Source organism: Portunus trituberculatus, chromosome 49 (assembly GCF_017591435.1).
Source record: "Portunus trituberculatus isolate SZX2019 chromosome 49, ASM1759143v1, whole genome shotgun sequence".
In the NCBI taxonomy this organism is placed as follows: Eukaryota; Metazoa; Arthropoda; class Malacostraca; order Decapoda; family Portunidae; genus Portunus; species Portunus trituberculatus.
Genome location: NC_059303.1, coordinates 17,002,704 through 17,030,362, shown reverse-complemented (window position 1 = coordinate 17,030,362; position 27,659 = coordinate 17,002,704). Strand labels below are relative to the sequence as shown.

The window sequence follows — 27,659 nt, the reverse complement described above, 5'->3', positions numbered from 1 at the left end:
CTTCAGTTAATATTCCTGTATTCTCTGCATGTAAGAGGAGACAGAAAGGAGTAAACTGGAGAAAACTGGAACCCTCTTATGTTTCCATTGGTCCTGGGAAGATATAAAGCAAATAAAGAAAAGATAGATTAAATTTTCTTGAACTATATTGGTTAAACCAGTACTGGAATACATTTTTACCTTAAGTCTTGGTTGTGATTAGACCATTTTAATGACATTAGGAAGGGTCTATGAAGGTCAGAAGATTAATGGCTACAGTCTTCACTATCTTATTCCCCCATATAAGTTTCTGAAGCTGTATAAAATCACCAAATACTAAGCAGATTGAAGATGGAAACGTGTCATGGTACTGAAGGTGTTAATGCAGTAAATGTGAGAGTAAAGGGGAAAGGATGTGAGTAAATCTGAGAGCTGGAAGATGGATGTTGGAGGGAAACAAAGATGAAAGGAGAGACTAGAGGTAAAATATTGGAAGAGTGAGTTGAAGGAGGTCAGGTGTGGAGAGAGGAGCACTGAGGGACAGGCTGGCCTTGTCTGTGGGCCCTGTGTGCTGGTGTTGACAGGTGATGGTGCCCTGGTGGAGGGTTCAGAGCAGAGACTGAGATGGATTGTAAAGATGTCTAGTGTGTGAGATTAGGACAATGAGATATAGACTAAGAATATAGAGAAGTTTATGGAGAAGAGGATGAGATAATTAGGACACTGAATCAATGAAACTACTACTAACAAAGAAATTAAGTTTTATGAGGGAGAGATAAATGATTAGAACACTGAGTCAATGAAACTAAGATTAAAGTAATGAAGTTTATGAGGGAAGTTGATGATAGAAGAATGAAAGCAGCCAGTAAAGATGTAGACCAGAGTGAATGAAACTGCTATTAATAGAGTAATGATGCTTACGAGTAATGTAGATGATGGAAGACTGAAAGTACAGTGTCACAATGAAGTAGACCAGACCAGACTAATAGAGACAATATTTCCTTACCGTATCATAAATGAAGTAATGATGTTTATGAGTAATGTAGATAATGAAAGAATGAAAGTACAGTAAGTCACAATGAATTAGACCAGAGTAGACTAAAAAAAAAACACAATACTTCCTTACCTAATCACAATTCTGGAATGAAATAAAGGAAATTCAAGGCACTTAAATCTCTGGAATAAAAATCTTGTTGCTGAATGTGATAAAAATAACAAGCTTAGCTATCTTAAAAACACTAATCAATGCTCAATAATATGTTACATTTTACTAAGCAACTACATGCTTATAATAAAACACCTTAAACTATCTGGATTTAAAATGAATAAAAAATTAAGAACGCAACTTGGAAGCACAAAATAAGCCAAGATGAAGCATATATCCATCAATAACCTCACACTTTCACAAATTAACACTATAAATCACCTTAAAATTAACAAATTACTATTATGTAAGTAAAAACTGCAGAGCCTTTCCAGTACAGGTTTTCTTCACCAGCACTACCACAATTTAAGTCTCTAAAACCATCCACATCTCAACCACTTAAGTCTGCAGTAAGCAAGTGTTGTGACCTAAGGAACACCAAGGGCCAAAACAGGAAAGAAGGAAGATTATAGCACATGAACAAAAGATAGGAAGAAGGTTGAAGGGAGATATGGAGGAGAGAAAGGTATAAATGAGAGGGAAAAGGAATGATAGAGAATGAAATGAAGGAGAAAAGAGAAAAATAGAGGAAAGGTAAGTGGAGGAAGATGTGGAGAAGAGAATAGTAATGAAAGGGAAAAGGAATGATAGAAAGATGAAATGAAGGAAAGAGGAGAAATATAGAAGGAAGGTGGAGGGAGATGTGGAGAAATGAATGAGAGGGAAGAGGAACAATAGAATGATGAAATGAAGAAAAAGAAAAAATTGAAAATAAAGGAAGGTGGAGGGAAATATGGAGAAGGAAAGATGAAAATGAAAGAGGGAAAAGGAATGATAAAAAAGATGAAATAAAAAGGAGAAGAATAGAAGAAAGGAAGATGAGGAGTAATGTGGAGGAAATATGAAAGAGGCAAAGGAACAACAAAAAGGACAAAATGAGAGAGAAAAGAGAGAGAAAAAAAAATAAGTAAGGAAAAGACATGACAGGAAGAAAGATAGAACGAAGATAGAAATAAAGACTTAACTAAAATAATAAAAATTGAAAGATACAAAAATAAAAGCAGAACAGAAACCCATAATTCTGCAACTTTACTTACCATTCACACTCCAAAAATCCCCAACACATAGAGAGGTCCACACAAGCACCAAGTAACAGTGATTCAGTAGTACAAAGGTGCATCACTATTCATAAATCAGACAACAAAACAATGGATCTACTTCCCACTACAAATCACAGCCAAATTTTAGGCAAACTGTAATGCAAGTGAAAAAAATAATGCCCCTTTTTCTTCTTCCCATCCTTTTTATAGCATCTGCATTACTCCTTTACCCATTTACCAATTAATATCCATCAATACCTCCCATTAAGTATCCTTCCTCATTTTCTTAACCTCCCCTTTTACCTCAAAAATAACTTTTTTTTTTCTTCCCATCCTTTTTATATCATCTACATTTACTTCACCCATCTACCAACCATTACCCATGAGTACCTTCCATTAAGTCTTCATTTTCTTAACCTCCCCCTTTAGTTCCTCCTCAACCAAACAGCTTCCTCCTCCTTTGTCTCCATTCCCACAGCTCTCCTTGTTTGTAGCTTCAGAAGTGCCCTCTCCTTCTCCCTCTTTGGCCTTTACTGCAGCCAGTCTCTCTCTCAGGTACTTGAAGATGCTGTTAAAGCAGAGCCAGGATGTCTCCTCATGGACTTTGGTACCTGAGAAATAGATGTGAGATGTTAGGTGTTTACTAACATTAATATTTAAGATTAGGAGGAGAGAGGAGAGAGAGGAGAGGAGAGGAGAGGAGAGGAGAGAGAGAGAGAGAGAGAGAGAGAGAGAGAGAGAGAGAGAGAGAGAGAGAGAGAGAGAGAGAGAGAGAGAGAGAGAGAGAGAGAGAGAGAGCTGCAAAACAAGAGATGTAAGATTGTACTGAAAAAGCATCAGTTTGTAAGTAACTAGCCAGAGAATATAGAATTAAAGAGCATCTATATGTAAACCAAGGAGAGAGAGAGAGAGAGAGAGAGAGAGAGAGAGAGAGAGAGAGAGAGAGAGAGCACAAAAATCAACCAAGGTAACTAACTCCTTGGTATAAACTAACACAGAGGTCATGCGTTTGGATAACCCTTCTCTTCTCCCACCACCACCACCACCACCTCCTCCACCACCACCATCACCACCACCACCACCACCATCACCACAAAGGGTCTATTTTGCCACCACGTCCCCAGCACATTATAAAACCATCTCCCTGCCCATAGGAGGCGTTGCTAGTGAGTTCTCCAAGCAGGGTCACTCCTTCAAGAGGCAGGGAACAGCACTCACTCACTTGCCCAAACATTTCTCTGTTGTCTTAGCTTATTATTCTCCCTCCCTTCTCCTCCCCTTCCTCCTTCCTCCCTTCATCCTCCTCCTCCTTCCTTCCTTCCTTCTTCCTCCTCCTCCTCCTCTTCTTTCGTACTTCCCTTCATCGTCTTTTTTTTTTTGTCCTGTTCCTTCTTGCATCTTCTCTCTCATTTTCTATAATCTTGCAGTCCTTTCTTCTCGTTTTTTTTTTTCTAGTTTATGCTTTTATTCCATTCCTTCGTTTTGTTTCTTTATTATTTCCAGCATCATCATCGTCATCTCTCTCTCTCTCTCTCTCTCTCTCTCTCTCTCTCTCTCTCTCTCTCTCTCTCCATTTATTCTTCATTATTCTCCTCTTTATTCTCTCAGACCCCGCTAAGATACAGACTACACACGTACATAAATAAGAACAGAAGGGAAAATAAGCTACAAGAAGTCAACAAGGCCTACACACACACACACACACACACACACACACACACACACACACACACCAGGATCTTCTACTTACTATGCATTCTTAACCTTACTGGAAATATAACATGAAAACTAATCAAGAAAAAAATCTTCCCAATGCATCAGTGACACAAAAAACCAACGCATTAACGAGAAGGAATAATAAATATAATAATAAATAAAATATGCAGTTAAACCACAACGACAAAAAAAAAATGAATAAAAATAAAAAAAGGAAAATAAATAACAACTGTCACTATTTCATCACTAACAGAAAGAAAGAAAGAAAGAGAGAAAGAAAGAAAGAATAGAAAGAAAGAAAGAAAAATTAAAGAAAATAAAAGAAGGGAGGGAGGGAGGGAGGGAGAGGAGGGAAGGAAGGAAGGAAGGAAGGAAGGAAGGAAGGAAGGAAGGAAGGAAAGAAAAGAAAAAAGAAAGAAAAGGAAGGAAGGAAGGAAGGAAGGAAGGAAGGAAGGAAGGAAGGAAGGAAGGAAGGAAGGAAGGAAGCACCAAAAAGTAAGGCAACAGCAAGACCATGAGCTGCAGGAGAGGGTGTAATTAGGCACTGAGGCGTGGTGGTGGTGGTGGTGGTGGTGGTGGTGGTGGTGGTAGGGGAGGGTAATCCTTCCTTAATCTGCTAATCCCTAACAGTGTGACCGGTCGTGTCTGCCCGCACCACGCCTGGCCAAACTGATAGTGACGCAGGAGGAGGAGGAGGAGGAGGAGGAGGAGGAGGAGGAGGAGGAGGAGGAGGAGGAGTTGCACTGGTTACAACTTCGAGGCAGCAGTAACTGGAGCCAACACCGAATTAGCCCCTTACGTACAAGCACTGTAAAAATTCTCTCTCTCTCTCTCTCTCTCTCTCTCTCTCTCTCTCTCTCTGTAAGGTCAAATCCCTTATACTTCCGATTCCAATTCCCTTTATACACATTCCAATCGTCTATACTTTGACACATTACATTCCAATCGTCTATAGATAACAAGAAATACACAATCAAATCTACATACAATCCCAAATGATAAACTCTCTCTCTCTCTCTCTCTCTCTCTCTCTCTCTCTCTCTCTCTCTCTCACCACGACTATTTCCCAAGGCCACAGAGATGATTAATGGGTGTTTGTCAAGAGTGTTTCTCCAGCTAATAATACAGAAATCTTGTCACTCTGCCTCTAGAACCGTAAAAACACCTTAAAAAAATCATGTAAATTTAAATAAAGCCCTTTAAAACAGAGGGGTGAAGCGCAGAAATGTTTGAGAATACGAGCAGAGTCTCTCCCACGGTCCAGGGCGCGGCGGCATCTTATTACCGCCGCAATCCCATCCATTAAGCATTCATAAAACACTTGGTGGCTCCCGAAAAGGCGAGCAGGCAGTAACACAATACACGCAGAGGCACGTAATATTTCCTGCTATTTAGAGAGAGAGAGAGAGAGAGAGAGAGAGAGAGAGAGAGAGAGAGAGAGAGAGAGAGAGAGAGAGAGAGAGAGAGAGAGAGAGAGAGAGAGAGAGAGAGAGAGAGAGAGAGAGAAATGAGAAAAATAGTAAAAAGTAAAGAAAACAGGACATGCGGTTAGTTAGACGAAGGCCAAGGAGGAGGAGGAGGAGGAGGAGGAGGAGGAGGAGGAGGAGGAGGAGGAGGAGGAGGAATACAAAGGAAAAACAAACAGCAACACATCTTTAGGTCCTTGCAAGGCTATTAACTATTCTAACTAGCCACCGGGCAGAGAGAGACAGGACAACACAGCGAGGAGGAGGAGGAGGAGGAGGAGGAGGAGGAGGAAAGAGAAGAGCAAGAGAGAAGAGAGGCGAGGCGACCGGCGTGGCTGCTGCACCATCCCTTCATATCCCAACGTAAAAGTGAGCCAGGACACAAAAGTACAGACGCCATCTCCGGTTAGAGTGTCGTGGCTGGCCGGGCCTTAACTGCGGCGGCTTCCTTCCTGCCTTCCTCCCTTCCTGTGCACTATTCCTCGCCTCGTTTAAGGCTGAGATAGGGTTGAGCTGCAGTGCCTAGCGGGCCTCAACACGTAAACACAAGGCTCACTAACACACTAGGAACGTCAGGGAAGGGTGGGAGTCTAACCTAACTTTAACCTGACATAACCTAACCTAACCTAGACTAACATACCTGGAACATAAGGGATGGGTGGAAGTCTAACCTAACTTTACCCTAACCTAACCTATACTAACACACTAAGAACGTGAGGGAAGAGTGGGAAATCTAACCTAACCTAACCTAACCTAACGTAACCTAAATTAACCTTGACCAACTCAACCTAACCTAGCCCAAACTAACCTAACTTGACCTAACCTAACCTAACCTAAACTAACACTGCTGATATTCGATAGAAAAGGGAGAAGTGTTGTTTTCTGGGGGGTTTGTGCCATGGGGGGTTATGAGGAAGACGGAGAACAAGAATAAGAGCAAGAAATCGGAGAAAGGTAAGGAGTGTGGATATAAAAAGAAACACAAAGAGATACATAGGGAAAACTAACAGCAGCAGACCTCTTGTTCCCTGAAGAAAAACGAGAACAAGAATAAGAATAAGAGCAAGTAGGAGAGGGAGAAGAGAAATATGATGAGAAGGGAGATGAGAAGGAAAAATAAAGGAATACAAAGAAAAGAACAAGAACAAAACAAGAATAAGAAACAGGAGAAAGGGAGGAGAAAGATAAGGAGAAGGGAGATAAGAGAGGGAAAAACAAAAGAATACAAAAGGAAAACAAACAGCAGCAGATTCTTGTTCCCTGGAGAAGAACGAGAAGAACAAGAATAAGAACTAGGAGGAAAGGCGGAGGAAAGAAATACGGAGATAAGAGAGAGAAAAAAAAAGGGGAAAACAAACAACAAGAACAAGAAATAAAAGGAGGCGGAGGAGAAAGATAAGGAAAGGGAGATAAGAGAGAGAAAAACAAAGGAACAAAAAATCAAAACAAACAACAGCAGACCTTTTGTTCACTGAAGAAGAAGAAGAAGAACAACAACAACAACAACAACAACAACAACAACAACACAACAACAACCACTATCATTCCTTCACTTACTCCATTCTCTTCACGCAAAACACCCCATCATTTTAAACACTCCCCTAACTCTATCACCACCTCCACACACTCTCTCCCTCTCCCTCTCCCTCATCATCTTTCTCCCCTCTCTTCGCTGCTGCATCTTTTCCAGGGCGAGACTTTTAACTAAGAAGAGTTTAGAAGTCGTTGGGAGAATAATTACAAATCATCTTCTACTGCTTTGCCCATTATCATCTGCAGCAGGGGAAGGGGTGAAGGGAAGGAGGGGAGGAGGAGGAGGAGGTGGGAGGGAGAAGAGGAGATGGAGGAGGGAAAAAAAAGAAGATGAAGTAAAGATGATGAAGGGAAACAGAGAGAGAGAGAGAGAGAGAGAGAGAGAGAGAGAGAGAGAGAGAGAGAGAGAGAGAGAGAGAGAGAGAGAGAGAGAGAGAGAGAGAGAGAGAGAGAGAGAGAGAGAGAGAGAGAGAGAGAGAGAGAGAGAGAGAGAGAAAAAAGTAGGAATTAAATTTGATAACTGGAAGATTAAAAAAAGAAAAAAAGAGAATGTATCACAATAAAAAGCAAAATGTAGGAACGAAGAGGACAAACTAAGAAGAGAAGAGAAGAGATGGAGAGGAAAAGAAGAGGAAAAAATTAGAAAGACAGAGACAGAATGAAAAAGAGACGTTAAAAATGAGAGAGAGAGAGAGAGAGAGAGAGAGAGAGAGAGAGAGAGAGAGAGAGAGAGAGAGAGAGAGAGATAATAAATAAACGGGAGGAAACAGAGAATGCAAACCTTGGGGAGAAAAAGAAGGAAGAGAGAGAAAGACAGAGTGGGGAATGGAAGAGAGAGAGGGAGAGTGGGGGGGAGGGGAGAAGGAAGGAAGGAGGGGAGTGGAGGAAACAAGAAAGGAGATGGAAGTGAGGAAACTGCAGGGGAAACTTAACGGAACGAATTTTTCTTGGCATAAGTTTTCCTCCCTAACACACACACACGAGAGAGAGAGAGAGAGAGAGAGAGAGAGAGAGAGAGAGAGAGAGAGAGAGAGAGAGAGAGAGAGAGAGAGAGAGAGAGAGAGAGAGAGAGAGAGAGAGAGAGAGAGAGAGAGAGAGAGAGAGAGAGAGACAGACAGACAGACAGACAGACAGACAGACAGACAGACAGACAGACAGACAGACAGACAGACAGACAGACAGGGACAGGGACAGGGACAGACAGACAGACAGACAGACAGACAAACAGACAGACAGACGGACGGACGGATAGAGACATACACAGACAGAGAGACTTCCTGACAAACAGCTAAACAAAACTAAACCAAAACCAAAACAAGAAAAACAGAGAAGAAAACAATTAAATCATTGGTTCCCAAACTTTTTCAGCTTGATACCCAATTTAACATGCCACATAAAGCATGTTACCCCTTTCACTTATAATATTACTTATAATAGGTTTACTTTACAACTTTATATACTAAGACAAAGTTAACAATAATCCTAATACCGGGTACCGCATTGTTTTCTTGATTTTCAGAATTCATAACTTTTTTTCTGTCACCCTCCATTAAAATGGTTAAATTACCCCCAGGGGCTAATTTACCCCCAGTTTGGGAACCACTGAATTAAATAGACAATAAATAGAAATAAGATAAAATAACAAAATGCAAAAAAAAAAAAAAAAAAGGCGGGAAGTGCAGAAAGAAGGAAAGAAGGAGAGAAGGATAGAAGAGACAAGGGATAGAAATAAACAACTGGATATCCACAAATAAGTCTCATATTCTCAAACACTTCCACAATTCACCTCCACTATTTCACGACTTTATTTCACTTTACACGAGTTTTTAAGGTGTTTTTACAGTTTCTAGAGGCAAAGTGACAAGATTCCTACACTGTGAACTGTAAAAACACGCTTGAAAACCTCGCTAGTCATCTCTGTGGCCTTGGAAAATTGTGGTGAGAGAGCAAAGCGTTTCTAAGGTCCGTATTCTGAAGTGGTTTGCTCTCTCACCATCACTGTTTCCCTAAGGCTCCAGTTGAAGGTGCTGTGTTTTTAAGAGTCGAAGATGCTGTGTTTTTAAGAGTCGAAGATGCTCGTGTTTTTAAAAGTCGAAGATGCTCGTGTTTTTTAAGGGTCGAAGATGCTCGTGTTTTTTAAGAGTCGAAGATGCTCGTGTTTTTAAGGGTATTTTCATGGAGCTGGTGATAGATTGACAGGATTTCTAGTTTACTGAAAAGGAGAAACAGTCTTGAAAAACCCTGCTAGTTGTCTCTCTGCCCTTAGAAAATTGTCGTAGTGAGAGATGTTTTTGAATATGGTCGTAAATGTGGGAGTAGGTTTCTTCAGTGAGGGCTCTGAATACCTAGCAAGAGGCAGAAACAGTCTTGAAAACCCGACCAGTTGTCTATGTGGCCTAGAAAAATTGTCGTAGAAAATTGTCGTAATGAGAGGTGTTTCTATATAAGGGCGTGAATGCGGGCGTAGGTTTCTCCAGTGAGGGTTCTGAATACCTAGCAAGAGGCAGAAACAGTCTTGAAAACCCGACCAGTTGTTTCTGTGGCCTTGGAAAATTGTGGTAGTGAGAGGAGAGGGCGTTTCTGAATACGGGCGTAAAAGCAGGCCTAGGTTTCTCCAGTGAAGGCTCTGAATACGTAGGAAGAGACGTAATTTCCCCGTGGGTGGTGGAGTCTGGAGCGCAGATGGGCGGGGAGTGGCCGAGTCGTGGCCGGAACAAAGGATGCATTAGTCCAGATTACGGCAATAAGCGTGGATTTCCTGCGCCCTTGACTCCACCGTGAGGGTCCTCCACCTTTTGTTGTTGTCCTCCTCTTCCTCCTCCCCCTCCTCCTCCTCGAGAACCCACACACACACACACACACACACACACACACACACACACACACACACATAAATACGTCTGCGCGGTCACTCAATTTTTTAGATCGAGACCACGAGACAATATCTCTCTCTCTCTCTCTCTCTCTCTCTCTCTCTCTCTCTCTCTCTCTCTCATACATGTCAATAAGCAGTCGTCAGCTGAAACCTCAAGAATTAAGAGAGAGAGAGAGAGAGAGAGAGAGAGAGAGAGAGAGAGAGAGAGAGAGAGAGAGAGAGAGAGAGAGAGAGAGAGAGAGAGAGAGAGAGAGAGAGAGAGAGAGAGAGAGAGAGAGAGAGAGAGAGAGAGAGAGAGGGGGGGAGGAGCGAAGGAAACACGTTCATAAGAAGAGTGACGGTTGAGAAGTTGTGAGAAGGAGAGAGAGAAAGTGGCAGAGTGACGGGGAGAAATAAGGGAGAGGGAGGGAGAAGGGGGAGGGATGAGGGAGAGAAGTAAGAGAAGTGAGGGAGTGAGGGAATGAAAATGAGAAAGCTAGGGAGAGGAATATGTGAGAAAGAATGACGAAGAAATGAGAGAAGCGAGAAAAAAAAAGGCAAAAATAGTGAAAAAGGAACAAAAAAAAAGAAAAAGGAACAAAAAAAAGTGAAAGAAAATGAAGAATACGAAATGAGTATGGGAGTGAAAATGAGTGAAGCAATAAGACAATAAGGATGAACAGGACAAAGTGAAAAATTAGAGGGAGGAATGAATGAGGGTGTGCGTTGAGAGTGGTGGTGGGGGGTGGGGGGTGGGGGAGCTGGGTGGGAGGGGATGAGCGTGCGCGGGTGAGAGTGCTAGGGTGAACAGTCTGTCACCCTTTGATGGCCCTTGGGAGCTGTTGACATTTAGGATAGTGACGCCCATATTTCCTGCCTCCCTCACTCTCTTGTCCCGTCCTTCACCTCATCACTTGGAAGTTCGCCGCTGTACCACCACTCCACTCCCTCGCCACACACCAATGTTATCAACCACGTGTTCTCTCTTTTTTTTTTTTTTATTTATACCATGTGGGCTTTTTCACGGGAATTTATGGGCTAAAGGAGATACTTTTTGGGGTACCTCCTATCTCAAAGCCCACCCGCTAGGAAACCGCTGTCCCCGAGTGAGGAAGCCCAACCTACACTCTGACCATGGACAGGATTCGAACCCGTGCGCTTGGAGACCTCTCGGGCCCCAAAGCAAGCATGGTTCCACTGTACCACGGCGGAACACTTTACTACTATCACCATCCCCATTTTTTTAATTTGCAGAGATGGTAATTTTTTCCCCTTTAGAAACCTGTATAGAATCATAGAAATAGCCTTGAACTACCAAATAACTTTCTCTTTGAAACTATCAATATTATCAACCTTATATTCTGATATGCTCTCTCAAGACTTTTCTTTTTGTTGGTGTTACAGAGATAGTTCCTCTTTTATTCCTATAGAAACCTGTATAGAACTATAGAAACAGCATTGAAATACTAATAACTTTCTTCTTAACTAAACTGCTCAATATTTAAAGCCTTGTGTCCTGAATTGCTCTCTCAAGACTATTTAACGTTTTTTTACTCACAGATATGATAATTTTCCCCCTTAAGAGACCTGTATAGAACCATAGAAATAGCCTTGAAATACCAGTAACTTTCTCTTAACTAAAACAGCTCAATATTGTAAGTCTTGTGTCCTGAGATGCTAAGAGAAAGTTGTTTTTATCCCTATACAAATCAGTACACAACCATGGAAATAGCCTTGAACTGTCAATACCTTTCACTATAAAATTCAATATTATCAGCCTCATGTTCTTATACATTTTGCTCTCAAGGTAAATTTTCTCATAATCGGGTGTCTTACTTCTATTGACGCACAGAAACCTTATCAAACTATCACTCTTGAACCGTAGCACAATTGAGAACGTCACTAATTTTCACTAAACCAAAGTTATCAGTGTTCTTAATCTCTTCAGTAGTAGGACGCGTATTCATATTAATTCTAGTTACTATTTGACAATTTTATACAGCTTCAGAAACGTTGGGATTAGAATAATAAAGACTGACGATTAATCTTCTGACCAACCATGTAAACCTTTTCTAAACCTAACAAAACCGTCTAATCATACCCAAAACTCATGATAAAAATGCGTCCCAGTAGCAGGACGCGTTTTCATATTCATTCTGGTTACTATCTGGCGATTTTATATAGCTTCAGAAACATATGCTGGGATTTGAATAGTAAAGACTCTGGCGATTAATCTTCTGATCTCCACTGACCTTTCCGAATATCAATAAAACCGACTAATTATATCCAAAACTCAAGATAAAAATGGGTCTTAATAGTGAAAGGATTAATGTTTTGTTCTCTCGTGCTCTAGTTTTTTTTTTTTTTTTTTGTTACAGAGATTATCAATGTTTTTCTTATATAAACTAGCACAGAACTATGAAATCACCCTTAACTAATAACTTCCACTAGATATCTTTTTTTTATATATATAAACCATGTTTCTCTTATTTTCTTTCTCTCTTCTTTCTTTCTTTGTCTTTCTTTTCCTCTTGATTTTCCTTTTCTTGTGTTTTGTTTTTGTTTGTGTTGAACCATGAAATCACCATTAACTTGTAACTTCCACTAAATATCAATGTTTTATCTTATATAAACCAGCACACAACCATGAAATTCTCTTTAACTTATAATTTTCACTAGATATCAATGTTTCTTCCTATATAAACCAGCACACAGCCGTGAAATTCCTCTTAAGTAATAACTTCCACTAGATATCAATATTTTTCCTATACAAACCAGCACATGACCATGAAATCACTCTTAAATAATTACTTCCACTAAATATCAATGCTTTTTTTTCTATAGATACCAGCACACAGCCATGAAACTCCCCTTAACTAATAACTTCCACTAGACCAAACCAGACAACATCACAAGTCTCGTTTATATATGGTTCAGTCTTTCAAGAACTATTTTTTTTCAAAGGTTAGAGATTATTGTCTATTTTTCCCCTATTGTATCCAGTATTGAACTAAGATGCCCTTCAAAACGCTACTTAACTTTCACTAAAGCCAGTTTTGTAAATCACGTGTTCTTAAATGCTTACTGTAATTTGAAACGATACGAATGTTTGTTTAGCCCCCAAGACAATATCAATACCTTGTTAACCTTCCCTTCAGTGCTACGACGCGCTTTCATATTCATTCTGCTTACTATTTGGCGATTTTATGCATCTTTAGAAACTTACGTGGGGAATAAACTAGTGAAGATTCTGGCCATAACACGTTTCCATATTCATTCTGCTTACTACTTGGTGATTTTATACAGCTCCAGAAACTCATGTGGGGATTAATATAGTAACGACTGTGACCATTAATCTTTTGACCTCCATAGACCTTTCCTATAGCAAATAAAATTATCTAATCACACCAAAACGCGTGGTTAAAATGGGCCCCAGTACTGAAGTACTGAAGAGACACTTGAAAATACTATTAAATTTCACTATAGTTTGAAAAAAGTGACGAAGATGAGAGAACGAAATGTTTGAGAGAGAGAGAGAGAGAGAGAGAGAGAGAGAGAGAGAGAGAGAGAGAGAGAGAGAGAGAGAGAGAGAGAGAGAGAGAGAGAGAGAGAGAGAGAGAGAGAGAGAGAGAGAGAGAGAGAGAGAGAGAGAGAGAGAGAGAGAGAGAGAGAGAGAGAGAGAGAGAGAGAGAGAGAGAGAGAGAGAGAGAGAGAGAGAGAGAGAGAGAGAGAGAGAGAGAGAGAGAGAGAGAGAGAGAGAGAGAGAGAGAGGAAAAGCGAGCGAGCGAGACACTTCCTTAACTCTGTCACGACTCTCCGCCATTTGCCGGCACTTACCAGCCATTAACTATTGTCATCTGCCACAAAGCCGACCGCCACAACTGCCATTTTTCCTTCCCTCACTCCTGGCTGGACGTCACTGCCTTTTACTACACCACCACCACCACCACCACCAACCCGACCAGATCTAATTTATAACCAGACTTAATCGCTCCTTTGCACTGCCCAGCCCACCCCAGCCCCAGCTTTCCTTGACTCCACTCCCTCCGTATATCCCAGTATCCCTTCTTGCCTCTGCCGATGACTCAAGATGTTATGTAGCGTATCAGGGGCCTTAAATTTCGTCTCTGCTGTTTTTTACGTGGTTTATACTGCAGGAAGGGACAATGTTAGAGTATTCAGCGGCAGTGGATACGAAATTGGTGATTTTTGTGTCCCGTCTCACTTCCCGGACTGTTTGCGTGACTTTATCTATCTTTTTTCTATTTTTGAGGTTGTTTTGTTATGTATGTTGATTCAAGTTTTCTATTTTTTTTCCTTTATTGTTTGTTAATGTTCATGAAGATTGAGATATTGAGCTTCGTATTTTTTTTCCTATTTTTGGGTTGTTTTGTTATATAAGATTAATTCAAGTGTTTTATTTTTATCTTTTATTGTCTGTTAATATTCGTGAAGGTTTTGCGGTATAGTGAAACGAGATCCCTTCAAGCAGTTAGTCGCTCAAGCACCAAGCAAGGAAATCGGCTCTGCGTAGTGTGCGATTCGAAGATGCGTTTCACAGCTCTCACCGTTACTCACGCCTTGCTTGCTCGACTTCATCCCACACGACTGACTGTCCATGAACACTGCGATCTCCGGGTGTTGTGTACTGTTCCTACTTTCAATTGCCTTCATTATATATGCAAGTTTGACGTTGTTGTTGTAGTTTTCCTGTGTATAATTTCAGAACAGGTTTATTATCATTACTGCAATTATTATTATTATTATTATTATTATTATTATTATTATTATTATTATTTATCAGGCACAAGACGGATCAAATCAAAATATGTCTAAAGTCGAGTCCGCAATCAAAGCAATATGCAAGAAAATCAATAAAGAAAACGAAGTAAAAATGTAAACCTAATACCGATATACCAGACCACAGCTTTACCATCAGCACAACGCCCACTTCAACTGACGCTACACTAAAAAAAAAAAAAAAAAAAAAAAAAACGAAAAACAAAGAAACCAACAAGAATTTCAATAAAGCACACCTCACTTTACGATCTCAGTCACCCTTCCCTCCCCTCCCCTCCCCTCGTATTCTGCTCCAATGTAAAACTCCCAAACAGCCTAAACTTTCCCTGTTCCCTATTTCCCCTTCCATTAACCCTCACAGCCACCATCCCCTCCCTCTCCCACTCCTTCCCTCCCTCGTGATCCCAGTCGGCCGCACACATCATCTGTCTCGCTTAATGAAGGGCGCCTGAGTTTGCAGAAATCCACCTTCCCCCTTGCGAGATCCTTAGCGCCTTGATAGGGTTACCTCGGGGTGAGCTGCCTGGAGTCACACAATATTCACAGGCGATACAGAAACCACTCCTATTCAGAAACGCTTTGCTCTCTCCCGACGACTGTTTTTAAAGGTCACAGAAGTAATTATCGGAGTTTTCAAGACTATTTCGCCTCTTAGTAATGTAAAAATCCTGTTTAATGTGTCGCTAAAGCCGCATAAACGTCATCTAAACCCGTCTCTGGATCTCCCTACTTGCTTCTGCATTTCCATTTTCCTACGACTTGACTTTCTTTTACGAGAGGTGTCGAGACATTTGTCCCTGGCTTTAGGATGTCTCTTTCGGACCTTATAGGGAACCTGCAGTTCGAGTGGGCCTTTTTTTCTAGCATTTTGTTGCCCTTGGCAGTGCTCCTTCTTGTACAAAATAAAAAAGAAAAAAAAACTAGAATCTTTTGAAAGGAGTCGGGGCATGGTGTGTTATGATGTTTCAGAGAATTTTTTTTAAAGCAGGAGGGGCAACAAAAAAAATAGAAATAAAAGGTCCACTGGGTTGCTAGTTCCCTTAAAGGTCAAGTGAGTTATCCAAAACGGAGAAACTAATCATCACTTAGTACTGGGGCGGATGGTAAGCTACTCAGGTCAGTTTGGGCTATGAAACGTATTATAGGAGGAAGAAATGGTGCACCTGGGTCATAAACTTCAATTTTTAACACAAACACGAGAGAGAGAGAGAGAGAGAGAGAGAGAGAGAGAGAGAGAGAGAGAGAGAGAGAGAGAGAGAGAGAGAGAGAGAGAGAGAGAGAGAGAGAGAGAAACTTCAGCTGGTCTTTACCTAAAACGAATGAATAAAATAAATAGAAACAAAGGCAGAAATGCTGCTTTACAAATATCATCTTCCCTGGATATAAAAAGCCAGAGAATGACATTACTGTATTCCCGTAACTGTCATTATCAGATTTCAGCAATGAAGAAGAAAGATGAAAATTGCAAACATTTACCAGTGTTCATCTTGTGATCATTAATTAACACATAAATAGTTTAACAAAAGTCCACACATCTGAGTGTCATATTACCTAACATGTGAGGCAGAAAACTTGGTTCCAGTGACTGTCTTGTGTAGTTATTCCTTAATTCTCTCACGCTCTCATTAATACATCAACACCACTGGCTTATTGAATGTAAAATACATACTGTTAGTTTGTTTGTGCCTTATCTGATTGCTCCTTTGTAATCACAAGTGAAACATTTTAATAATTTGTCATCTGCATGAAAACATGTAATTTGCAAACTTTAACATTAAATGACCTATATATAAAGGCTTGATTCAATGCTCAGCTATTAACAGGGAGAAGTTTCTTCACTCAGTGAACAGATAGGTAACCAAAGTAAATATATCATTTTTGTAATACAAACTGAAGTTTACACTATCAAGTTCCATGTATATGTTGACTATGAGTATTATGTATGTTGAGAGTTTTCATATGAAAGAATGTCTCATTTTATGAGAAATTGAGAGAAAGAACTTATCCACAGTCCTTATGGTCACAATACTTCATCAGTAGATGTTGGAGAGATATTTCCCTTTCCTTGACCCTACAATAAGGGGCACGATCAGCAAAACAGATAGCTTAACAGCTGGAAAAGACCTGTCAGTGTGTCTACTCATATCAAAGCACACAATTCCAATGAACAACTCCCTTACCTGCCGACACCCGAACGACGTCACCATTATTTGTCCTGAGAGGTGTGTCTAGAGGCCTCCTGTTGCACGCCCAGTTCCGGGACACCTGGTGGGGGAAGGGGGAAAGGTGTCAGTCTCCTCAGCAGGTCTCTCATCCTCCTGCAATTGTCCCTATAATTGCCAGTCTTTCCCTTCATAAATTAAGTTCTACTTCCCTCTTTTTGATATCACACTTCATATATTCATCTATGTATATATATCAGGCTGGCAATCAAACAGTGTAGTATGGACAAGGCACCCATTAACACATATACACAATTTCCACTCTTAACCCCTTCAATACTGGAACACATTTTTACTTTGAAATTTGTGTATGATTAGAGCACTTTATACATTAAGGAGAGGTCTATAGAGGTCAAAAGATTAATGGCTACAGTCTATACTATTTTAATTCCCCACATAAGTTTCTGAAGCTGTAGCGTTATCGCCTGCCATTGGAGAGAGAGAGAGAGAGAGAGAGAGAGAGAGAGAGAGAGAGAGAGAGAGAGAGAGAGAGAGAGAGAGAGAGAGAGAGAGAGAGAGAGAGAGAGAGAGAGAGAGAGAGAGAGAGAGAGAGAGAGAGAGAGAGAGAGAGAGAGAGAGTGATTGTAAGGTAAAGTGCTGAGTCCTATCCCATAGATAGGGAACTTCTGGGTCAGCAGTGAGGTCAGTGGGTGAGGTCACTAACTCATGCCATGCCACACCAAAGCTCAGTCCACAGCAAGCTATAACAGAGTACACATTAACCTCGTCATCTCCTCCGTAACGTGCCGTAGACCCCAACACGTAAGTTCATCGTCCTTCAAATGTATTTACCCCGCACACTATAGTATGATTGTATTTTGTCGTATTTAGTCATCTCGCATAATGTAGCCTGTACGTATCCATATCACAGCCGTTCTCATTTGGTGGGAATGTGGGTGTAATATAAGGATTCGACCTGTCAAGGGGTCTTAATTATTTCACCTGCATCCTTACCAAAGGGAAACGCACTTATTGTATTGTGTTTTATCGTGACGCTTCTGTCAACAGGTTTTGACCGAAATATATATATTATCATGTCAACGTGAGGGTCTCACTGTCCTGCAACCACCTGATGGGCGGCAACATGTAGAAAAACACCAAATAGTAAGAAGAATGAATATAGAAATGCGCCATGGTACTGAAGTGGTTAAACTTGACTCCTGGAGGGAAAAGGGAGAGTCATAGTCCACTGTGTCATATAGTCATTGAAAAACATGAGAACATACAAAATTAAGGGAGGCTGCAAGAAATCACAAGCCTTATATATGGTAATCCCTACATGAAACATTATCTTATTTTCATCTTTCATCCTCATTCATAATATATCTTGTCATTTCATTTAATTTTCTTCAAGATGTATGGGGGAACAAAGTCAATACATATTCTCACTTTAGAAGTTCATAATACATATACTATAACTATGTATAATATTACAAACACACAATATCATACTGCTTACTATGAGAATACTGACACAACAAAAAGTAGTTGTATGTATGAAGTGTCTTAATTAAAAAGCTGACCTAACATATTTTTAAGTCAATACTAACCTTTTGCAGACCCACGTAGCGGGCGTGGCGTTCAAAGTAGTGGTTAGAATCAGTCATAGCCACAGCAAATACTCTCCCGTTGAACTGTTCTTCGACCTGTGGGTACTGCCAGAAAGAGAGAACATATATATTCCATAAAATTATTGCTACAGTGAACACTCAACTGCAGGGAAGGTAGAGAGCAGTAGGTTGCTTAATAGGTAAGCCTGAGCATTTAGAAGGGAAGTTGCATGAGTTTCATGGTCTTCTTTTACAGCTACACTTAATATTGTCTGCTGAGGACAGCAAAGGGTAATGGGTTGTTTTGAAAGTAGAGTTAAGTCCAACAGCAGCAGTGGCTAATATCCCAGTGCCCTAAGATTGTGTTTAAACTTGCAGAGGCATGGGAGCTTGTCCCAACCCAACAGACATGCTCATGTCTCAATCCTAGGAGATTGTAACTTTCAAGGAGCAGTGTTCAAGATGAATTATACATGAACATGTTGCACTCTGCCTCTCAGACTCTATTGGGGTGCTCTGTCCCTCTCCTTTCTCCTCTCTGTCTACTTGTACTGTAATGCAGCTTACTCTCACAATGAAGTCAGAGATTAAATACAGGAAACTCTCAATTTCTCAATTTATGCGTGTTTGATTTACGTGTTTTTGTTATAACGCGACTGAAAAAATATCATAATTAATTTAATTTCCGCAATCAGTTTGCTTAAACGCGATTTGGCCTAACCGCATTTTCAAACTGAGCGCCAGACTCAATTTCAAACTGCGTGCCAGAGAGTTCCGCATCTGGCCAATAGGTGGAAGCTCCGGGGCCAGATCCAAGAAGCAGGTTGTTGTCTATGTTGGTACAGACAACCTCGATAGCAACCTCCTGCTCACATACCAATCTTCGTAAAACAGCATCCACAAAGATTTATTGCTGTTGGCAGGAGGAGGAGGTTGGTAACCTGCCTAAAAGAGCTCATTGGCTGCCAGGAGCTGGATCCAAGAAACTTTAACAATGTCAGAGTAACCTTCTGTCGCAAAATGGTATCCATGAACACTTGAAGGGATGGTAACGAGGTTGCTATCAGGTTGCTCTCAGGTTTCTGGGAACACCCCTCTCGAGGTGGTGTTACTGTCTTATATATGCATTTGTGGCCACAAAACATTTCTATTAGTGTTTTACAAACCTTGCCCCCAAGAAAGGATTGTTTTGTAATGCATACAGTGAAATCTTACATGGAATACCAAAAAATAGAGCAGAGATGAGATCGGCCACAGACAAGGCGGAGACTAATTACTAATGAAATACCGCAGTATTTCATTAGTAATTCACTATCACTCAGTGCCACAGACTCAAGGTTATCCTCGTTATCCTCATGGCATGAGCGTATATGAATACTAAGATATGATATCCATTATAGCAGGCAAATGAGGAGTGGAAACATATATATCGTGGTGAAAGCAACATGCAAGCTAAAAGGATCACAAGAAGAAGAAGCGGCCGAGTTGCCGCAAGTCTCCGTCTCGTCTGTGGCCAATCTCATCTCTGCTTTATTTTTTGGTATTCCATATAAGATTTCACTGTATGCATTACAAAACAATCCTTTCTTGGGGGTAAGGTTTGTAAAACGTTAATAGAAGTGTTTTGTGGACACAAATGCATAATATATAAGACAGTAGCACCACCTCCAGAGGTGGTGTTCCCAGAAACCTGATAGCAACCTGATAGCAATCTTGTTACCGTCCCTCCAAACATTCATGGATGCTGTTTTGCAGCAGGAGGTTGCTCTGACATTGTTAAAGTTTCTTGGATCCAGCTCCCGCTCTTCTCGTGCCTCATTTACAGTCTCCCAGCACTGAGTACAGACAGAATCTCTTCAATCTGCCTGTAATTCACCAAGATGGCCCCAAAACATCCTTCATCTTCTTCTGCATGTGGGGTTATTTTTGATAAATGGATTTTTGGTAAAGTGGTAAAGCTCAGAGGAAGATGGTGACTGACTGTGGTGTGAATGGTGAAGGCAGTGACGCAGTGAGTATTTTGTTTATGTATTCTTTGTTTTGTTGTTTTCTCTTATAATTTTTTACTTTCTCTTATTATCTCTTACTTTTCCCTTTACTTCAAATACACTTCTAGTATTTATAATGGTAAATAATAAAACATGTTAATTTAGCCAAATAAAGAGTATTTTGTATGATTTTTGGACCACATCCTGCATCCCCCCTATTATCTATTGTTTCTTTGTGAGAATTACATGTTTTTTTTACGCAAATTTTGATATACACGATGCCTCTTGGAACGCATCTATCGCATAAATTGAGTTACCTGTATAAACAAATAATGTAAATAATAGGAATTTAAGCTACACAATTATGTGGCTCATTTAGCTGTGATGTCCTAAAGCTTCATATACCATCAGATTGCAATGCATCAGTAATTCACATCACAACTGAGTTGGAAATAGAAAAGCTTTTACTGACTGCCCTGACTCACCAATAAGGACACTAAACGCCCGCCGTTGCTGTGTACAATGAAGGCAATGTGCTTTGCCTTGGCAGGATAAATGTAGTGCTTCCACACGTGAAGTATATGAGCTTCTGGATGCTCACTGCCCTGTAAAGAATACAAATATCAACATAATACATTTTTGACCACCAATACACAATTGAAGGGTGGATCACACTGAAATTTCCACTATGAACACTGATTTCATGTTCCCAGAGCCTGTGATGCCATAACCTCTCTTATTTACTCCAGGCCAGTGGTTTCCAACCTGTAGTACACATACATTAGTAGTACAAAAAGGCCTTCCAGGTGGAAAATGAGCCCTTTCATGAACATATGCAATTTTTAGTTATTAAATTAATTCTCAGAAAAATTACTATTGCCTTAAACACAATAATCTGGCATCAATCAGCTGATGGAGAAGAAACCAATACATCCCTCACATTAAATCAGTTGTGTTCCATGTTGTTAGTTCATTTGTGTGTTCTACTTGTGAATCAATATTTGCTGGAATTGAACTAAATTTTTCTAAAACCAGGTGGTACGCGGGGACTGTACGGGACCTCCAAGTGGTATTCATTCAGGAAAGGTTTGGGAACCACTGCTCTGTGCAATACAATATATGATAGAATAGTAAAACCTAGGAAACACAATCATAAGATATTCATACACCAATAAAGAAAACATGGCATACATGACTTACAGTATTACTATCACCATTTTTCATTGGCTTTCACCAAACTTCTGGGGCGGTAGGTATTTTCAGTTATATTTAGAATGTAATGTGAAGTAATAAAATTTAAAAAGAAAACTGATTTGTTATAAAAAATAATACCTTAAGCCCCTCGTGAGCAGCAACACCTGATAATGAACCAGCCTGACCCCATCACCTGGACAGACCTTTCAGATGCCAGATATCTCAAAATTATGTGACACACCATTGGTTTTAATGTAGTTCTGAGATGGGAAAGGACTTATACAACTCTTGAATACCATATGAAGGATAAACACAAAAAAATAAGCCAATTCCTTAATTAGAAAAATATAATAAACTAGTTCAAACTCCTTTCACAACATTTACACTGAAAGTCAAAAAGAGAAGTTTCATGCATACCCTAACTAAGCCCAACTCGTGGTGATGGTTGTCATTGGTGTTGGTGACCACGACACCGTAACCTTCCTTCTGAGCCTCCTGGATGAATGGAATCTGTGATCCAGACTTCAGGGAGTCATTGATGATTAACCTGTAGATAACCAATTACTCAGGATACATTGACAAGATCACAAACACTTTATCTTGTATGCATAACATTTGTAAAGCCAAAATGAACATGAGTCTATTCTCTTTCCTAAGTGGCAATAAAATGCATCAGGATAAAAATTATCATAAGATCAATGATAGGTCTCTGCATGTTGTGCTTTCAATAACTGCATGAACAATACATCATAAATTAACACTCAGTAAAAACATGTAACAAGAATAAACCTACGCAAAAAAGATTCATGTAAATACACAAATATAAGCATGTCTATGCAAAGTTAAAACACACAAAGCATTCTTAGGTAGTAAACTATGTGGAAAATGAATAATGAAAATGAGAGAAAGACATTGGAAAAGATAAAAGCACATTTAACACTTAATAGAGCACATATAAGGAGAAATGCCAGGCAAACTCAATACTCATGGTCACATCTAAGTCAATTACACAAGGAGATCACAACTTACAACACTGCCAAAGCTGTCAGGCAGAGGAATTAAACTTCAAAATTGACCCATGATATAACATTGGACATCAGCAAATTTATCCTTTTATCCTTTCCAACTTTGTGATAGACTGACTTAAAACTACCTCAATGCAGAAAATAACACTCAAATAACTTATCAAAGGAAGCATCACCATAAAACAAAACTAAGATCATAACAGCTTCCATAATATAACAACCACCACTAAAACATTCAGCCACTGTTATCACCCACCTCCGACTCCACTGGCCAGCCTTCACATAACCACTGCCATGCATCAGCACCAGCAGCTTGTCAGGATTGGTAAATGCATCCTCTGAGTGAAATATAAAGGTCCTCTCTTCATCCCCTTTTACATCGTAAGGCACAGGAGCTCTCTTTAGCTTGCACTCTGACTCCAGCATTTTGTATACCTCTATAGTCATCGCCTGCAATGTGAGTGCAGTTAGAAAAGATTAAAAAGGTGAATTTGGGGAAAATGTACCATATTATAGAGTATTTCTGTCTGCAATAAACTGGTCCCCAGTTCTTGCTCTAAGGATGTGAAAAGTTGGGTTACCGTGCCAGATATACTGTAACTTATTAATGATGTAATTAATCTTATGTGTATAATACTTGTTTCTGTTTTCCTAAAGACATGACCAGCATTTTCATCCCAGACCATGATCCAATAGCCAGTTTAGAATACACAGACTATCACTATAGTAACTGTATCTTCCACTGTTCTCCCATCTCCTCACAACCCCCAAAAATTGAAGGATCAAGTCACTATTCATTTCCCTATTTCACTTATACATTTTATTAATTTACATTTAGCTATGCTGTTGTTTTGTGGAGTGGCAGGGAGGCAAAAATGTGCCCTAAAATCCACAAAATCATGAATTTCATGCAAGTGTTTTGGAATGTGATCAGTTTTATTATCAAAAAGCTCAGAAGTGACATAACAAAAATACCAGACTGAGAAAACACTCTAGTTTAGTTGGATCTTAAGAGTCTAGACATCAATGTAGTTTCTCTCTCTCTCTCTCTCTCTCTCTCTCTCTCTCTCTCTCTCTCTCTCTCTCTCTCTCTACGTCTGCTAATGCTTCATAATGCTTCTCATTATAGTAGTGGTCCTTAAACCTCGCACTATATTTGAATCCTTCTCCGGTTTCAATGTTTCGAAGCTTGCCCTCTGTAAAAATACAAGAAACCATCAATATTTCAGAAAAGTCTATGTATTGTACTGAAAATCCTGAAAGATATATTGACTATCAAACAGAATTATTAAAGGAGGCTTGAACAATATTCTCAGAGTAAAAATAAGAGGAATAAAAAGGTCAAAGTGAAAAGTGCATTCATGAGAAGAAATACACTTGAGTCTTGAATTCCTGGACAGATCCGAGTGAATGACTGTTGAATTCCTAAAAAATCAGGAGGAATGACTTGAATTCCCAGATAATCAGGAGGATTGACTGTCCAAGAATCACAAGTCTGGCACTCTGTTCACTCCCAGACATTCCCCTGATACAGCCCAGTCACTGCCAATATTCACTAGCTGTCCTGGGTTTATACTACATACTGTATGCCACTCAACATAACACAAAACAACAAATCAAAAGGATATCATAAAAAAATGTCCCAAGAAAAGTAAAATGCTCCAATACTATTCTTTCACTCTCATCAGGCTGGTCACCATTATCAAAGAATCTTAAAAACTACACCTTGATGTATACATGTTGTGTGTGTGTGTGTGTGTGTGTGTGTGTGTGTGTGTGTGTGTGTGTGTGTGTGTGTGTGTGTGTGTGTGTGTGTGTGTGTATTATAATCATATTCACGGTCGCCTGCTGGTCACTCTGCAAGCCTTCATAGACAGATCTTCGGGTAAGACTGAAACCACAACACACTCCACACACCAGAAAAGCGAGGCCACAACCCCTTGAATTACATCCCATACTTATTTGCTGCTAGGTGAACAGAGACTACACATTAAGAGGCTTGCTCATTTGCCTCACTGTGCCCAAGACTTAAACATGGGCCTTCTTGGTTGTCAGCTGAATTTGCTAACCACTACACTACATGATGTGTAGCTACTGTTGATGGGTATTGCCGTAAATGCTGCTGGTTGAGGGGTGGCACTCAGATGCCTTTGGGAAAGATGTCATTCACTGGCTGCTCTCCCCAAAAATTATCAATCAATAATGATTTGAGGTAGCTATTGAAAAGCTTCACAGGATGCCTAAAGTTAGTCTTCTGGTGTATCAAGTTCTACATAGTGTTGCATTGCAAATTGCACCATGCCTTCTTTGCCCATTCACATACGTGTGTGTTCTCAGCCACTCATCATTTGTGTGATGATGTGTCATGCCTTGTGGTTGTGCTGTGATGCGAGGTTTGTTGCACACACATCTAGCCTTGTACATTAGGTGTGGACATCAGAGTGACTCAGCGGCATTCTGGTGATTCTGCCTCTGGGTATTGAGAATGGTACTTGTCGTGACCTACAAGTCATGAGATAACAGTGTCTCTAGGGACAAAATATATGTTTATGCTGTGCATGTAGTTTTTGTATGTCCTTCTCACCTTGCACTCCACTACTATGCTGAATCATTAGAGTATTCTCCACTTACAAATTTTGTTTTGGCTACTGCTGCCTCCTTGTGAGCTACTGTCTGCCTGAGTAAGGCATTACTAGTGGTGGACAGCTGTGGGCGGCAGTATAGGAGGTGGGTGTAAAACAAAGATATTTTTACTTTATCATATGTAAGGATTATTACTGTAATGTATATTAAAAAGGTTTTAAAAACCTCAGTTGCTTATTTTTTCTAAAATATTCCTGATAATGTTATGATGTTTGGTGAGATTAGCAATGTAACAGGCAGCCCAGGAGGCAAGCCAGGTGGAAGGTGTCAGATAATAATGTTATTTAGCAATGCTTTACACATGCTTTTCATACATATCTGGAGATTTTTCTATGTGTATTAATGTTTTCGGGAGATTGGCATACTTAGGGAACCACAATGATATTTTTCCTCCTCAAAAATTTCAACTCTCAATCGGGCCACCCAAGACGGGTGAGGGAGAAGGGCCAGTAGAATGGGAAGAAATGGATTAATTAAGATTTATCCATTTTTTTTCTCATAACCTCCATATGAAATAAGGGTGCATTTTAAATCGGTGTGTTTAATCCACCAGCAATTATACTAATACCTATGGTTACTGTTTCCTTCTTTCATAAATCAATGACAAGCTCCAATTAGTAACAACAAAGGGAAGGCCACTGTGGTACAGTGGAACCATGTGTGCTTTGGGGTCCGAAGGGTCTTCAAGCACACGGGTTCGAATCCTGTCCACAGTCCGAGTGTAGGTTGGGCTTCCTCACTCGGGGCAACAGTTTCCTAGCGGGTGGGCTTTGAGATAGGAGGTAGCACAAAAAAGTATCCCCTTTAGCCCAGAAATTCCTGTTAAAAGTCCACATGGTATGAATAAAACAAATAAAGAAAGATACATCACTCTTTCCTCTCCCTTACCTTTGTCAAACTCATAGCCAAAGTCTGCGAGATCTTCAGGAAATCCTTCTCGCTTAATCCTATAGAAGCCATCCATCACTCACAAGTCACCTGGAAAAGGTTTCACCAATAAAGTATTTAGATTACGCCATCTCCACACTGAACCACAATATTCGACTAAAGCTTTTTCCATTACACATGCTGTACTTTATATATAAACTTTTTTACAAGAATGCTCGATTTGAAAACTACATGTGCAAGATCTCAAACTAAACATTGCAATTCCCTTAGTAGCAATCAGTGAATCATCTGTATCTCTGCCTGCCTGTACCTGACACCCAGTGAACCTGACACCCTCACAATGACACAGCCATTGCAGGAGATACCCATGACACAAACCTTCATTTAGTATTATTGCAGTTTCAACCAATACACCACACATAACAATACACATTCTCACGGTCTAGATCACACTTCTACCAGCATTTCTAACCACACTTTACCCTATTGAAAATTAATAATAACTTCAGGACAGAATTTAGGTTAAGTTAGGTTTGGTTTTCTCACACTAAAACCCCGCTTTCCCAAGAGGTCCCCAAAATTGTTAGACACAGAGAAAAAGAAATATAAGATAGGGTATATTGGTTAAAACTGAAAAAAATTACTTTCATTTGTATACCTGTTCTTTCATCCACACTCTATACGGTCTACAGTCTACACCTCTCCCTCCTTTCCTCGTATACTTCTGCACTACATACACACACAAAAGCAGATAAGTGGAAGTATTCAGTCAGTGTCCGTTTTACAGGATTAGTGGGCTGGTTAGTTGAAGTGCGGGTAAATCTACAGTTTCAACCAATACAGCCTAACATATTTCTGTTTCCCTATGTCTAACAAGCTTGGGGACCTCCTAGGAAAGCGGGATTTTAGGGTGATGAAACCAAACCTAACCTAACCTAAATTCTGTTCTGAAGATATTATTAATTTCCAATAGGGTAAAATGGGGTTAGAAATGCTCTTAGAAGTGTGATGTAGACCGTGAGAATGTGTATTGTTATGTGTGGTGTACTGGTTGAAACTGCAATAATACCGAAGTGCGATATTGTCACATTATTGCTTACTGACACTTTTATGACGAAACTGGCAATATACCGTTAACACTTCTTTCAGAGGCTCAGAATAAGAAGGGATGCAAGCACTATCTGATGTGCTTTCCTATCAGGCGTGGCCACTTCCCTCCGTTGCTGTTTGTTTTATCAGAGTATCAGACTTCCACTGCGATACGCGTTCCAGTCTTGATCTTAGATTAATATTATGTAGTTGATTGGGGATTATTTCTTCCAGCAAGTCCTGAGGGATGAGAACAGCACTGGTAACAAACTGACATTGGAAGCATTAACACGCATACGTTTTGAAAACAAGTTCTCTCCTTGTTGTCATATCTAACAAGTGATGAAGGAGGAGGAAAACTCTGGAGTTGTTCTTGTCACTTGTCAGGGCTGCGAAGATTTTTAGATTCTTATGAGCCCTAAACTCTGGAGAAGGAGGAGGAGGAGGAGCAGCAGCAGCTAAGTAAAT

At 40.1% G+C, this 27,659-nt stretch overlaps 1 protein-coding gene across 4 annotated transcripts; it reads right to left on the bottom strand.

Moving 5' to 3' along the window:
• Positions 1-128: 128 nt before the first annotated feature.
• LOC123499401 (cotranscriptional regulator FAM172A-like) lies at positions 129-27,659 on the bottom strand. Of its 4 annotated transcripts, none has more exons than XM_045247350.1 (9): positions 27,234-27,659; positions 26,103-26,192; positions 23,667-23,767; positions 22,828-23,021; positions 21,964-22,093; positions 20,838-20,957; positions 18,365-18,469; positions 16,773-16,857; positions 129-2,834 (listed from the first exon to the last, which is right to left on the bottom strand). In XM_045247350.1, exons 2-9 carry the CDS (start codon positions 26,176-26,178, stop codon positions 2,620-2,622), a joined length of 1,026 nt encoding a protein of 341 aa, XP_045103285.1. In that variant the 5' UTR covers positions 26,179-26,192; positions 27,234-27,659; the 3' UTR covers positions 129-2,619. The 4 variants fall into 4 exon arrangements, with proteins under 4 accessions (XP_045103285.1, XP_045103286.1, XP_045103288.1 ...); XM_045247351.1 differs by having other exon boundaries at positions 27,490-27,632; XM_045247353.1 differs by having other exon boundaries at positions 27,203-27,482.